The 14,378-nt window shown below is 37.6% G+C and overlaps 3 protein-coding genes across 10 annotated transcripts in view; all 3 read right to left on the bottom strand.

Moving 5' to 3' along the window:
* sema3b (sema domain, immunoglobulin domain (Ig), short basic domain, secreted, (semaphorin) 3B) overlaps positions 1-982 on the bottom strand; it is a 73,425-nt gene extending 72,443 nt beyond the window's left edge. Inside the window, exon 1 of one of the 5 annotated variants that reach the window (XM_058784170.1) lies at positions 885-982. The gene's annotated coding sequence lies outside the window, so the exon portion shown is untranslated. Of the gene's footprint in view, positions 1-771 lie in introns of all 5 variants that reach the window. The other 4 variants (XM_058784165.1, XM_058784161.1, XM_058784159.1 and 1 more) reach the window with 4 other exon arrangements.
* A 552-nt stretch (positions 983-1,534) lies between these two features.
* tmem51a (transmembrane protein 51a) lies at positions 1,535-7,654 on the bottom strand. Its single transcript, XM_058784208.1, has 3 exons — positions 7,404-7,654; positions 5,075-5,543; positions 1,535-3,079 (listed from the first exon to the last, which is right to left on the bottom strand). Exons 2-3 carry the CDS (start codon positions 5,437-5,439, stop codon positions 2,677-2,679), a joined length of 768 nt encoding a protein of 255 aa, XP_058640191.1. The 5' UTR covers positions 5,440-5,543; positions 7,404-7,654; the 3' UTR covers positions 1,535-2,676.
* A 2,097-nt stretch (positions 7,655-9,751) lies between these two features.
* Positions 9,752-14,378, bottom strand: part of kazna (kazrin, periplakin interacting protein a) — a 42,354-nt gene continuing 37,727 nt past the window's right edge. For 2 of the 4 annotated variants that reach the window (XM_058784155.1, XM_058784156.1), the window contains 2 exons: positions 14,215-14,335; positions 9,753-10,876 (listed from right to left, as the gene is read on the bottom strand). In XM_058784155.1, the coding sequence (XP_058640138.1) occupies positions 10,718-10,876; positions 14,215-14,335 (280 nt within the window). In that variant the 3' untranslated portion in view covers positions 9,753-10,717. Of the gene's footprint in view, positions 10,877-14,214; positions 14,336-14,378 lie in introns of all 4 variants that reach the window. The other 2 variants (XM_058784154.1, XM_058784153.1) reach the window with 2 other exon arrangements.

Below are 14,378 nucleotides of genomic sequence, written 5' to 3'. Positions count from 1 at the left end.
AAAAAATCTCAGAATTGTTAGATAAAAAGTCACAATTAGCTTTTTATTTTATTTTTATTCCGTGGTGGAAACAGGCTTCCATAGGACCCGAGGAGATGTGCTCCTGAAACTTCTCATACCTCTGCTATACTGATGACATTCAACTCTTGAAAGGTTCTCTGCATGCCCCATGGACATATCACTTTAATTTTGACAAGACTAGGCTCCTCTTCCTTCCTCCTAACAAAATCTGTCTTTATCCCAGTCAAAGGTTAAGAAGTCAATGCATCCAGGTGTGTTCAAACTGACCAGCTCTTATTTGAGTGACATTATGACTGACAGATTCTATTGCTTTATCCTTAAAAACATACGGAAAACATGTGGAAAAAGGGCCCTTCCTCGACAACTACAATAGTTGTTTCATGTCTAGGGTAAAGTAATTCCTCCCTTACTACACTACCAGCATCAAAACATTAGAGATTAAACATTTATCATAAGATCTGCATGTAACGGTAGTGCGGGTGAGAGTCACTGTTAAATTACTTCTATTCTCACATCTATTAATAGTAGCATGTGTGTTTAGCATTTAAACCCTTTACAATCTGGGTCTATGTATAAAACCAGATTACTACTTTAAATTACTTTGTTATTGAATATCTGCAGCACAATCCCTGTAAAATAAAAGTTAGTTAATGCTGACATTAAAACAAATAAACAGCAACATTAAAATGTGCGTGGTTGGCATGGTAACGTTCCTTTGCTAGCAGTTCAGAAAGTCTGTAATTCACTTACTCACGAGGTCTTAGACGATAGCAGGTTTTATGGATAAACAGTACTATAGTAGATTTATACCAATCTACCTCCAAACTGAGCATTTAAGTTATTAAATCCAAAATCAAACTTACTTATAATGGTATAACCTGACTTTTTTTCTGTTCACTGAATGCTCTGCTCTCACTCACGCCTGAATGCGTTGCTCCTTTCCGACTGGATACAGCTCGACCAATAGCATTCCAGTATAGTTCCGAGGGAGCGTTTGATTGGTTGGACCTACTGAAGGCATACGACCTTCACTGACCTAATCGGTTGAGTGAATGATTCAATTCTACTCATTCTACAGCAAGGATCATTGAACAAATTAGTGAACAAGAATGAATAAATCTTTATAGTGAACTGACTCTGTTACTGGATGAATCACAGTCCACTACATGAAGGTTAGAGTGTGAATTGAATACATCAGTTCAGGATGGAAATTTATCGTTTTTAGAGAATTTAGAATCCAAAATGAATCTTTATTTTTTCCTTTTGTGGTAACAAACTTCATGAATAGAGATTCAAAACAAATCAAACTATTTCATTTCTGAAATGACCCATATTTTTTTTTATTCCTTTTGATCTTTCTGAAATACAGGAAGTGCTCTAGAGGATCAAATTTATTCTGATTCTCTTTCACACACTCACACTCTCACTGTTTTTAAGTATAAGCATCCCTCATGACATATATACAGTATATATATATATATATATTTTTTATATTCTAGATCAAATACATCCACGTGTTAAACTGTTTTTATTTCTCATTCCATACTAGCTTACAATTATAAACAGAATATAAAAAAAAAAAAAAAAAAAGAAACAACATATCATTAAATAGCACATGAGATACAGCAACATTTTTCCATCCATGTCTGTCTTAAACTGCAGAAGCATCAGCAAAATTTCCAGAAAAAGAAACACTGATTTCATTAATAACCAGCTACAGGTGTTTCTTAATGTGAAAATCCTGGAGTGTTTAGAGTAATAACGCAAGTGTAGACAGATGACTGGGAGCTTGAACCTCACAGCATGGAAATGCCACAGCTGCCCTATGAGAAACACAGTTGTCTTCACACAAATCAACATTAAAAGTTAAAAATAAAGGGATGAAAAGACTGAGTGTTTGTGTATCCAAGTTAGTGAAAAAGGGAGACAAGAAATTCTCTGTGTCTGGTGGTGTGTTGGTGAGAGAGTGATATAAGGCAGCTGCAGGGTCAAAGAACTACTCTGTGTCGTAAACCATGAGGACAGACACATACTGATGACCTCATGGTTTGTCACTCTGGCAACAAGGTCACTAAGAACAACCATACTTGCACACAAACACAGAAAGTTTAAGCCAACACGAGAACCAAAGCAAAGTTCATGGAAATTTTACAAAAAAACATCACATGCACTCACACCCAACACAAACACATATCAGTGCAAAAAAACGCAATAGTGCTGATGTGACTCACAGTTTACAGTTTCACATCTCTTCTGAAATTCTAGTGGACGTCCTATGAAATAAAGGTCTGGACAGCTTGGATGCTGAATTTCAAGTTCGACAGCAAAAACAAGGCCATCCTATATAAAGACCAGCAGTGCTTCAGTAAACATCTGTCAAAAATCCAGTTCAGTTTTAATCCAGTCAGCTGCAACTTTTTTATTAAATTATTTGTTTATTTTTATTTTTATTTTTTGCGACACGGGAAATATTCAGCCAACATAGGAAGACATAATGAAGGCTCTCCACCTTTCCATACTACTGTTTCCTTTGTGCTGCTAATAGTGGCACATCCGTTCCAGAGGAGTAATATGAAGTTCATTGCAGTAGTAATTTGTAAAAAAGGTAGGCACACTTCATCACACTGCAGTGTTAGTGTAAACCTCTAGCACGCCTCACTGTTGTGCGTTTGTAGCAACTGGAGGGAGCTTTTCGTCATACTGCGGAGGCGGTGTGAGGGGTTCGATGGTGAACACGTTTGTCTGCTGGATATCGCTTAAGCTTTTCCTTCTTAGATTGTCAGATTTTATGCGCCTAATTTTAAGGGGAATCAGCTTGCGCCCGGGACGGCTGTTTCTTCGGCCGCCCGCTCCAGTGCTGGGGTCGATCTGGGATGAAGGTCTGCGTGCTGGGCTGAATCCATCTTCCACAGTGTGCTGATCTTCCTCTAGCTCCTCATAGGCTGGCAGCTGGGTGATGCTGTTGTGTCGCTCCGAGGACTGACTGATGGGATACTGGCCACTCATTACCACCTCCTCGTAAGTGGGAACGGTGTAGTTTTGAGCTAGTTGTTCCATCCTAGAAGCAAAAATAAATGCACATTTACAACCATATACAGCTCATTATTGTTCAAACTATCATTCAAAACATTTGGGGTCAGTAAGACTTAATCAATGAAATTCTGAAAATTCAGCTTTGCCATCACAGGAATAAATTACATTTTAAAATATATGCAAATAGAAAACAAAATACAAAAATTGTAGCAATATTACTCTTTACTGTGGTTGTGATCAAATAAATGCAGCCTTGGTGAGCATACGAGGCTTCTTTCAAAAACTAAAATGCCATGTGGTGTAGGAGTATTTTGTTTGTACCTTAAATATGTGTTAACGTACACACCCAAATAAAAATGTTATTAATGAACAAAATCCTAGTAATTCTTTGGGAGTCACCACACAACATTTTACAACCTGAACCAACCTGAACCAACCATGCCAAATTATAAAACATTTGACGAGACTTGTCGACCTTGACACACAATCTGTCTCTGATTACAAAGTTTGTGTCCTCTGGAGGTTATTTGTTAGCTTTGTGTGTCATTGAGGTTGCCTCATTTTAGAAAAGTAACCATTACATTCCAAAGACAGAAAGAAAATACAATAATTTATGCCTCAAGGGGACTAAGAGACAACTTCATAATGGTTACTTTTTTAAAAATGAGACATCCTTGATGACACATACAGCCAACAAATGTGACCTCTGGAGGGTGCAGCCTTCAAAATGAGACACAGAGACAGTCATGAGGGTCTGCAGGGGTCCTCTATGATATCAAGTCCAGTTTCTTTTTTCTGTGTTGGTTTGATTTGGCAGACAAAGTTTTTCAAATATTAATCAGCAGCAAAACAGTTTTGTTAAAACCTTTTTCTAAGACATTGTAATACATGATTATGCCAAACTACTTATGGTTTAATGAAGAATTTCATTGTTTGCATGGGGCTTTTTTCATTATGATATCAGGAGAGTTGAGTCAACCTGTCATATAGACCAATTCGTTGTTTACAAACAGTTACAAAACAGACATTTTTTGTGGGCAGAGCCTATCTGGTGGCAGAAAATGATAGTTTTCAAGTAGCAATCTATGGAAGTCATGGAATAAAAAGATTTTTAAAAAGAAGGTAAATTTGAGTTTATATTTCAAAATTCTGACTTTATTCTAGCAAATCCGAGATTATATCTCACAATTCTGATAAGGAAAAACAACTCCTCATTCTTTCTTTTCCCCTCGTCTGAGAATCATGAGTATCCCTGACCTCTGGCTTTTTTCCCTCAGAATTGTCAAACTCACTATTGTTGAGTTACATCAAGTTATAAAATCTGAACTAGGAGATATAAACTTGCAATTGTGAAAAAAAAAAAAAAAAGTCAGAACTGCGAGTCAGAACTGTGAGAAATAAATGCTATGTAAAATGTTAATAGTAATAGGTTTAAGTAATATTTCATGCTGTAACTATAGGGATAAAACAATACATCCCCTATGAAATGCATATGTGAATATTGTGTAGACCTATTGTTTAAATCAAATTTATACTTTAAAAATAAAGTAATCATAGCAGTTTTCATCCATAGTCTGTCCGTTTAAATGTCTGCGTTCAGCTTCAAATGGCGTCTTTGACGACAGTATTCTATAAATATGATTTGCATTCCGATTCTGACATCCAAAGATGTCAGTCTCTTATTCCATAAATTTTATCCCTTTTCCCTCCACTTGTTACCGTGCACAGCAGCAAGTGACGTAACTGTGACGTCTATTCCAGATTGGTCTATATGACATCATAAAATAATCAAATAAAAAAAAAAGAATGTTAATTTAGAATCTTCCAAAAAAATCATGAAGTGTATTCAAGTCACTGTATGTGTGAATGATATTTTTATGTGTTTTGGAAAACATTAATAGGACAAAAAAAAAAAATAAAATAAAAATCAGCCACGTCACTGGCCTATTTACCATCATAAAGTGTAAGAATGTGACTGCACCTGGGTGTGTAACAGTAAACAGTAACAGTATGTACTCACGTAGCCCCCTCCTCCTGTGTATTAGCGGGTGTACTGCCGGCTTCCTGTCCCCTGTCCGCCCGCTGTTTGTTCCGTACGCTCAGACACACAGACAGCAGCAGAAGCGCCACTCCTCCCCCTACTAGGACGAACGCCACGGATGAAGTCTCCCGCACTTGACCTTGACCTTGATCAATGCCAGGTTTGGAGCTGTTCCCTCCGGACCCTGCCGGCACCACGCTCCACACAATCATGACTATCCCCAGAGCGATGAGGCCTACGCCCAGCGCGGCAGTAGCATACTGCGCCCCAGAGTTACTGCCGCTGGTCCTGCTGGGGCTGGGTGGAGTCTGATCGCTGTAGGACATGCTTCCAAACCTTACCATGGACTGGAATCTCCTCTGGATATGTTGTTTGCTGTCCTGTGCCTGTTGAAATGTCTTAAAACCTTATCTCATTTTCCCTGTCTTTTCTGGAGCACTGACCCACTCTGTGAACAGAAAATCAAACAAAGGTGAAACAGCAGAAAAGTGATTGAATAATCAAGACAGACTATCATAAAATATATCAATCAACGTCCAAGATCCAGGCCCAGTCCCTTGATAAAGCCTGTGTGAAAATAGCGCAACCCAGCCTGTGCTTCAGCAGTGATAAGGTTTTTATCAAAGCATATTTATTGTGCACACACACATCAGTAGACATGATGTTAGGCTTGCCTAACTTCCTTCCATGAGATTAAGCAGGTGCCCCTTCAACTCAGCTTTAGTTACAGGTGCATAAAAATGGAAGAAAGAGTTTGATTCAAGAGTGAAGTGAGAGAGTTCGGTGAAATTTCATCTCTGCTCCGGAAGGTGTATGTTAGAGTGAAAACCAGGCAGCTCCAAGCTCCAAAAATGTCTTTACTAACAATATGTTATTGTTTAATAGACAAACACACACTAAAGAAAGCTCATCATAACTCTGCTGTGTCATGCCTATACAACTCCTGATATTGGTTATCTGTACAGGCAGGTCTGGGATAAGCGCTTTTACCGCACCCTTAATCATTTCTCAGCATGGTAGCAACATTAAGTCATGCGCTCAGATCAGTGTAAATCTTGTACATGTAGAGCCAGGTAGTTTATAATGGAATCTATTTCCTTGAGTTGTGACTCGTCAGTTATCTTGTGTGCATGGAAAAATGTGGGCAGTTGCTCATGAGCTTTGTCAATGCTTTAAGCATTTAAAGTCTCAATGGACAGACATAATTTCATCCTGGCTCATCTGACTTGTTGAATGCAATTTCCTTCACGCATAAACAAGGTTTAGTAAGTGTACATGCCTGAAATAGATACATAACATAGAATTTACCTAGCACGTCTAAGCATGCAGACAGATAAAATTATGATAGTGAATCCTCACTGGGGAATGGCAGGAATTTCCTTCTCTCACAAAAGCCACTTTAGCCAGATTAGACAAGGGGAAAAAAATAGTGCCACATAAATTCACATAACAAGGGGCACCGTAACAGGGAGAAAGGGTTCAGCTGAGGTAGCTCAAGGCAACTGGGGGCCCAGAAACTCCGGTGACAGCCTACTTATTAGGCAGCATTTCAGATAGTAGCTGTATTTTAGAGGGAAAAGTACACTCATATTCCACCAGTGAACTTAGAAGAGTTCACCCAAAAATTATGTCATCATTTACAGTAGCATACTCAAAAAGACACCCAAGGGGGAGTTCACACAGAATACACTTTTATGATTAAATGCAAGAGGAATTGACAAAAGGTCTCCATGTGTTTCTAACTTTTTAATTTTATTTTAACTCAAGCACCTAGTTTTTATGCAAAAACATTTAAAAATGTGTAAATGGCCATAAACCTGTCAGATGTTTAACATTCTACCAAAAATCTTCTTTTGTGCTTCACGCATGAAAGAAAGACATGCAAGTTTGGAAAAGTATGAAGGCAAGCACAAGCAAAGTTTTCTTTCTTAGTGTACCTTTAAGCATCAACGTTTGAAAATCTAATCCGAGTATATCTTGAACGTGTATACGTGTCAATTGAAACACGAAACATATCTCGAACTTTATAGAGTTAAATATCTTTAACGCAAACATTAGATTAATGCAACTTGACATGACCAGACATCCTGTTAAACGCTAAGAGATCGCAACAGCGATTCTTAACAGAATGATCACACTGTAAGGCGTAAAAACTGAAAACAAATGATTAAGTATATTAAAACACATTTAAAACAACAAATTAGACACGAGTCTTAAAAACCGAACGCGCTATGTAATGTAAACAGTAACAAAAGTTCCAGAAAGACGAGTCAAACTTCATGTTCACTGGGAATGTAATAAATCTTACCGAGAAAAAATCCCTTCCTTGTGTTTGGGAGACCAATGGATGAAACCACTTTTAATCCAATGATGCACATTTGTTACATTCCTTAAGAAACTCAATTTAAATTTCATAAAGCGGGTTGGCCTTGAGTTTCACAGACGTGAACATCTTCCTGTCCCTGCAGTCCAGAATTAACCCTTTAACAGACCTGTTCGGGCTCCTGCCCCGCCCATGTATTCTGAGGGGCAAAATTTCCCCATCCTCTGACGCTGATGGTCCATAAAACTTTAGAGACTTTCAGGGAAACAGACAGTGATGAATATAAGAACTCCATATATAATACAGAGGAAAATCAAAACTTTATTTTTTAAATAAAATCATAAACTAGGCTATCAGGGTTTCCAGTTTAAAAAGTCAAGTCTTAATCTTATTTTCATTCATCTTTTTATCAGTGGCGTTCCGTCCATGTAAACTGAGAATGCGCCGCATACCCAGGCCGTCTGAGAGAATGAGTTCACGGGCTAATGAATATAAACATGATTATAAGTTGATCTCTTGTCATTTGAGATGTGACTTAAAGCTTAATAAAGTGTTGGGAATAAGTATGTAAAATTATTTATTTGGAAAAAACAATGGTCATTTTCTGTAAATCTACGTGTGTGACGGAAGCTTCCGGGTAAGCGGATTCTCCTCAGTTTTGGCGCCTCCGCTCTGTGGCTGTGACTCGTCAGGATTGTAGCGCGTTCTCAGTGTTTAGCTGGTAGACGACTGATTTCATGCAAGATGTAAGCTGTCCGAGAAGCGCTCGCCCAGGTGGAAAAATGCGCTTTTGCTGCCAGATCTCGATTGCCGAAAATTACAATATATTTGATGCAAAACTAACCCGACGAAATCATATGAAAAAAATAAAAATAAATAAAAATCATAACTGTATATTTTCATGCTTTCTCAAGCAAAGCAAATTTTGAAAGTCCACTAACATATCTGGTCATAGACAATGTTGATGGCGTTATTGTCAACATGCCTAAGTAGTAAATAAATTTTAAAAAAGTTTATAAAAATGTATACAAAATTTGAAATAATAACAAACATCAGGAAAAAATAGGAAACAATACCTTTGTTTTCTATATACTTGTGTCGCTTACAGTTAAAGTCCTTCTGTGATTTTATTGTTGTTTGCATCGTTATACTGGCAATATTTTAAATATATTATTATTATTATTATTTTATTATTTATTTATTTATTTATTTTTTTTTTTTGTTGTTGTATTTTGCATGGTCTATTATTGTCATCCGGGTGGGAGTTTTAACTCCTATTCACTGGGAATAAAAAATAAATGGGGAAAAAAAGATTCATTCAGTTGATGCAGAGACGTTGACCGGGGAAATCCCCCATCTCCCCACGCTCTGAATATCACGTATAACGTAACTACGTGTAAATGTTATTTGGCGGTTTTTACTTGGAAAATCAGCTGTTTTCTAGCATTCGAATAACTATGGATAAACCTGAAACCATAGAAGAAGGATTGGAGATGAATTTCATTTACAAATAGCCTAAGGTAGGAATGTGCATACTTTTAAATCGACATCTGCCATGGTGTTTTCCTCTTTGAGTGTGTCCTAAAAGCCAAGGTGGGGGGTCCTTAATCTTAGCACTCCGCATACCCGGTTAAAAAAGTCACCGCTCGCCACTGCTTTTTATATTTCTAGTTTTATTTATACTCCTTTTTTTTTTTTTTACTGTATAATAATTATTGATAACCTCTAGGCTCTAGACTGTGGAGAAGCTGACATGGAGTTTATTTATGACATGGAGTTTGCTCATACATTTTTCAAGATACTAGCATTATTTATCACACCATTCTACAATCAGGGTGGTGCACATCAAATCACCAGCATCACCCACATAAATATGTCAAACAGGGTTCAGCCAAACATAAATTCCTAGAACGGAACAAATGCTCAACAATATTTAACTACTTTATGGGCAGTTGCGATTCTGGTAGTGTTAATAATGTTGGACAAAGGTTGACCATATAGGCAAGGTGCTTCCTCATAACTTTACTTTAAGGAACGTCATGTAACTTTTACAGTAAATGGAACAAGGAGTGCTCTGATATGTACTACGTATTTTTCTCAGTATAATGAAGTACTTTATTAATCCTGTGTGGGAAACTGGGAATTGCAGGTGTATCCGATACTACAAATATGAGGAACAAATATTTAACAAGAACACAACAATGTAAAAGGGAAAAAAATTAGCTGATATATATATATATATATATATATATATATATATATATAATTTTTTTCTTCAAAACTGTTCAACCCCCTAAAAATTGTTTATTGTCTTAATGTCCTGGGATAAAATAAGGAAGTACCAGAGATTTAACTAAAATTTAAGACAATTTTTATATGGAGAACATGTTGTCCTGTCTTTCTCTATAAAAAATATGCACCTCCTTTTACGCTGCTTCAGAAATTCGGTTAATAAACATGTAAATGTACATCAGTCCTATCTTTGATCTTTGCACATTTACTATGATGATTAGTTTAATCCTTGCTACAGCTTAGCAATGTGCATGACCTTGGAGTTGGTAGCTATGTTTGCATGATATTGAGATTGATGATTTACAGTTGGTACACAAAAGCAGCAGGTTTGAACCAAGTAGGAGTAAAGGCAAATTTGAAATTGGGTTCATGTTATACAAAATTGTCTAAGCATGAGTAGTTATGGACCTGCTATTCACCTACTGTAACGTCATTACTAAGTGAAACACATTGGATATAAAATGAATTTAGGTAAATTCACGAAATTCCAATAATCATTTATTTAAATAATGATGTACTGTTTAACAAAACATTTTACAATATTTTGTGGTACTAAATCTAATGTTCTAAGAGTCGGTTTTCTAAAATGTACACCGTAAATGTGAAAATATTCATTTTATTGAGGAAACAAATCCAACTTTAACACATTTTTCTTTGTGGAGTTCTCACAAATCATAGTTATAATCGTCAAGATACTTCACCCTGCTTCCTCACACATTCCTTACCTGCACGACAATAATTTCATCAAAATCTAAACAGATAAATAAACGTTTAGTGTATGTGCCCTTTCAAATGGATTCTTAACATTGTCTCACTTTGAGACAAATGAGTCTACAGTCACAAACAACAACATAAGGCCCCTATACTGGCAAAGTCCAGAGACTGAAAATGTGAACTTTCATTGAGATTTCATCAACATTCACCTTGAAAAAGAAAAGAAAATCCCCCATTTGGGAGCTTTAAGAAAGTGTCATGTTTTTCATCAGTGATCTCGACAGGAGAATGACTCAGACATTGGTGAGCTCAGCAGCAGAAAAATGACGAACTGGGCAATGCTCTCTTTGTAACGAGACCTCCTGAAGTCCATTCCTTGGAAATGACCCGGATCTGTTCTGGTGACTGATCTTTCGTCCGGTGAAATTCTTTGGGCTGAGACCAAGCTGCTGCTGTATAAAAAAGAAAATGGATCCCTCAGATTTCTGATTCACTGGTGCTACAAACATTTGACTTTTAAGAATTATTCAAGCAATAATGCAAATCTTCACTCTCTGAGGATGCATTGTTACTGAGAACTATGCTTGAAGGAACTAAAGAGCAAAAACCTTGAAAAGAGAGCAAACACTGGTTGTGCAAAGAGATTTATGCAAAGGATAAAGTGTTAACTGACTACATTTAAAGTAATTGTTCACCCAAAAATAAAAAATCTGCCATCATTTACCTTGTGTCCTTTCAAACTATGGAACACACAGAACACAAAAGACGATATTCTGAAGAATGCCGGGAACCCAACAACACTGGAGCCCACTGACTTGAACAAAAACACATTCTTTCAAAATATCTTCTTTTATGTTTGAAAGAATAAAGACAGTCATACAGGTTTGGAATGACACAAGAGTAAGTAAACGATGAGAGAATACAAATACTGCAATCCTTCTTTTAATTTAAATAACAATAAAATGATATATTGTTGCATATATATATTCTTGACAACTTTCAAAAACTTTACCCTTAAATGTGGCTAGACATTTGACGATATTGAATTTTCATGTTGTGATAATTACTGAAGATTTTATCACCGTATTATCACAATATTAAAATAAGTTGCAAAAATGTGTTGTAATAATATAACAGATTTAAAACCTTTTTTACTTAGAACAAAAAGAACCGAACATTTAAATACAAGAAAGAAATACAATTGAAATTAACTAAGATTAATAAATGATTTAAAAAAAATTTCATTGGCAGTTTATGTTAACTAATGAATTAAATAATGTTAACTACTAATGTTAGCCACAGCCATATCACTCTGCAGCCCAAGACTGGTTGCCCACTGAATCTAAGCAGGGTTGAGCCTGGTCAGTACCTGGATGGGAGACCTCCTGGGAAAAACTAGGTTGCTGCTGGAAGAGGTGTTAGTGAGACCAGCAGGGGGTGCTCACCCTGTGGTCTGTGTGAGTCCTAACGCCCCAGTATAGTGACGGGGACACTATACTCTCAAAAAGCTCCGTCTTTCGGATGAAACGTTAAACCGATGTCCTGACTCTCTGTGGTCATTCAAATTCGCATGGCACTTCTTGTAAAGAGTAGGGGTGTAACCCTGGTGTCCTGACCAAATTCCCTCCACTGGCCTTTATCAATCATGGCCTCCTAATAATCCCCATCCACTTGATTGACTCTCTCTCCTCTCCACCTGTGTGTGGTGAGCGCACTGGCGCCGTTGTCCTGTGGATGCTGCACACTGGTGGTGGTTGAGGAGAGACCCCCCCAACATGATTGTAAAGCGCTTTGGGTGTACAGCAATACACAATAAAGCGCTATATACTGTAAATGCATCATTCATTCAACTAATGGAGACTTAATGTAAAGTGTGACCGAACAATAAAGAATCAAAACATTTTCAAACAACATATAGGGCACATTGTAGTCCAGATTAAAATGTAAAATTGTTTAAAAATAAATAGCCAATTAAGTCTAAATATTCAAGTATTCAGTGCTGCAATGAACATCACAAATAATAAAATCTGAATGGCTGTTTGAAACATTTAAAGGTGCAGTAGGACATCTTGGAAAATGCTAACTTTAGCCTAATAGCACTGAAAGCGTACGTCCCACCCTCCCTGCAAATCGCCATCCAAAGCCACACCCGCTGAAGGCATGTACGCACACAGACCAGACACAACATTACTATAATAAATCATGTGTCATTCACCGGTGAGAAAACTTTATGGTACAGTTAGTAACAGTACTAAAATACCAGGAAGGAAGGTCAGGTTGTTGTTGTTCGCCTGTCATTCTCGCTCTGTCTGCATAGCGTATGTGAACACGCTGATGACTGTATCTGTCTGCGCGAACCGGGTGCGCAGAGGTATGCAAATACATATGTTGACAGGCAGGTAGGAAAGCCTCTTATAATGCTTGGATCGAACATTTTGATTGGATGAACAGTTCTTGGTCCTGCCCCTTCCACAGAATATATAAATACTAGTGCTGGGCAACGATTAAATATTTTAATCCCGATTAATCGCGTGATTTTCTGCGATTAATCGCAATTAATCGCAGCATGCGCAAAATTCAATAATGAAATCAAAAGTAGTGTATTGCATAATTTTATTCTTTCAAAGTACTGCTGTATGAACAAAAGTTCGTACTGGCATTTGTTAGCTTGTCTTTCTTTTGTTTATCTATAGTTCTCCCACATGCTGCATCCAATGTAGTCTGCCGAAGCCTTCCTCCACTGTTTGTTTGGGTGGGTGATTTGCTGGCATCAACGGTGTGCATTGCATTTAAGTGATACTTCAGACTCGAAGTACTCTGATGATAAGACAATTCAGCTTTGCAGTGGTTACAAATAGCTTTAGTTCTATCAACTCCACCGTGTGGAAGAGGTTTAAAATAAAAATGTCCATTTAAGATTTCGGTACCTTTTTCCATTTTTCTGTCCGCACCAGATATTTTCTGTTTCGCGCTGTAGCTCTCTTAGGCACACAACAAATGCTTTCATTGGTTGAGACGCGTGATGACGCTCATCCCAAGCAGCCAGTAGCCTACTGATAAACATCCCACCCCTCCTGTGACCCATGGTTTGTGTTGTATTCGGTTGTATTATTACAGTCTATCTATGTGTATTCAAACGCAGTGAGCAACGGACTTTCAAAATAAAAAGTACGTTAACGCGCGATAAACTAATTGTCGGCGTTAATTAATTAATGCGTTAACGCGATAAAAACGCGTTAACTTGCCCAGCCCTAATAAATACATATAAATACATTTAGACCACTTAACCTAATGATTGCTATGGGGATGTGAAGAGACTTTCAACCAGCACAAAAAAAAACGTTTCTGAAGACAATCACCTATTGCACTTTTAAATCCTGTTCAGAAACAGAAAGTAGCGCAGCTTCTTTGTTTACGGGGTTTCCGAGGTAACGGCTGCATTTCTGCTGTTCAATCAGCGCCATCTGCTGGGAGTGGATGTGCATTTTCAGCGCATACACTCGCTCCGCCCTGTGCTTCTCATCCTTGTTGGGCTTGTTTACATCAGAGTGCGCATGCTTTTTTGGAGCAGCATATGGCGGTGTTGTGCATTATAACCAGTTGGTAAAAGTTTTCACATTCATTTTAATGCAATTTGTAATAAATAGTTCACTGCATTTTAAAGTGCCCACGATAACAATATCGTGCATGTTCATAATCATGGTATACCGTATTACCAAATACCGGCACATGTCTAAATGTGGCATTTGTATGAGTTTTAATAATTTATGATTTAGCTTTAGTGTTCTACCTTCACCCTCCTTAAAGACTGCTGATCGTCATGACAGCTGGGTGATGAGCTGCTTAGAGAACTTTGCCGGTGAAGTGTGGGCGGAGTCCCCAAAGGTTCGACTTCCTGATCAAGCCCTGCCCTGCAGACACAGACATCAGAGAAATCTGCATGAATCGACTGTC

The sequence above is a fragment of the Onychostoma macrolepis genome, chromosome 08 (genome assembly GCF_012432095.1).
Source record: "Onychostoma macrolepis isolate SWU-2019 chromosome 08, ASM1243209v1, whole genome shotgun sequence".
NCBI lineage: Eukaryota > Metazoa > Chordata > Actinopteri > Cypriniformes > Cyprinidae > Onychostoma > Onychostoma macrolepis.
Note: the sequence above shows the minus strand (reverse complement) of the source record. Positions and strands in the feature narration are given on the sequence as shown.

What these genes read in the sequence shown, in the direction of transcription:
- tmem51a (XM_058784208.1), bottom strand. Translation starts at nt 5,439, where the DNA reads ATGGTAAGGTTTGGAAGCATGTCCTACAGCGATCAGACTCCACCCAGC. An exon ending in ACACAGGAGGAGGGGGCTAC is followed by an intron (nt 3,080 to 5,074) that starts GTGAGTACATAC and finishes TTTTGCTTCTAG; the next exon opens with GATGGAACAACTAGCTCAAA.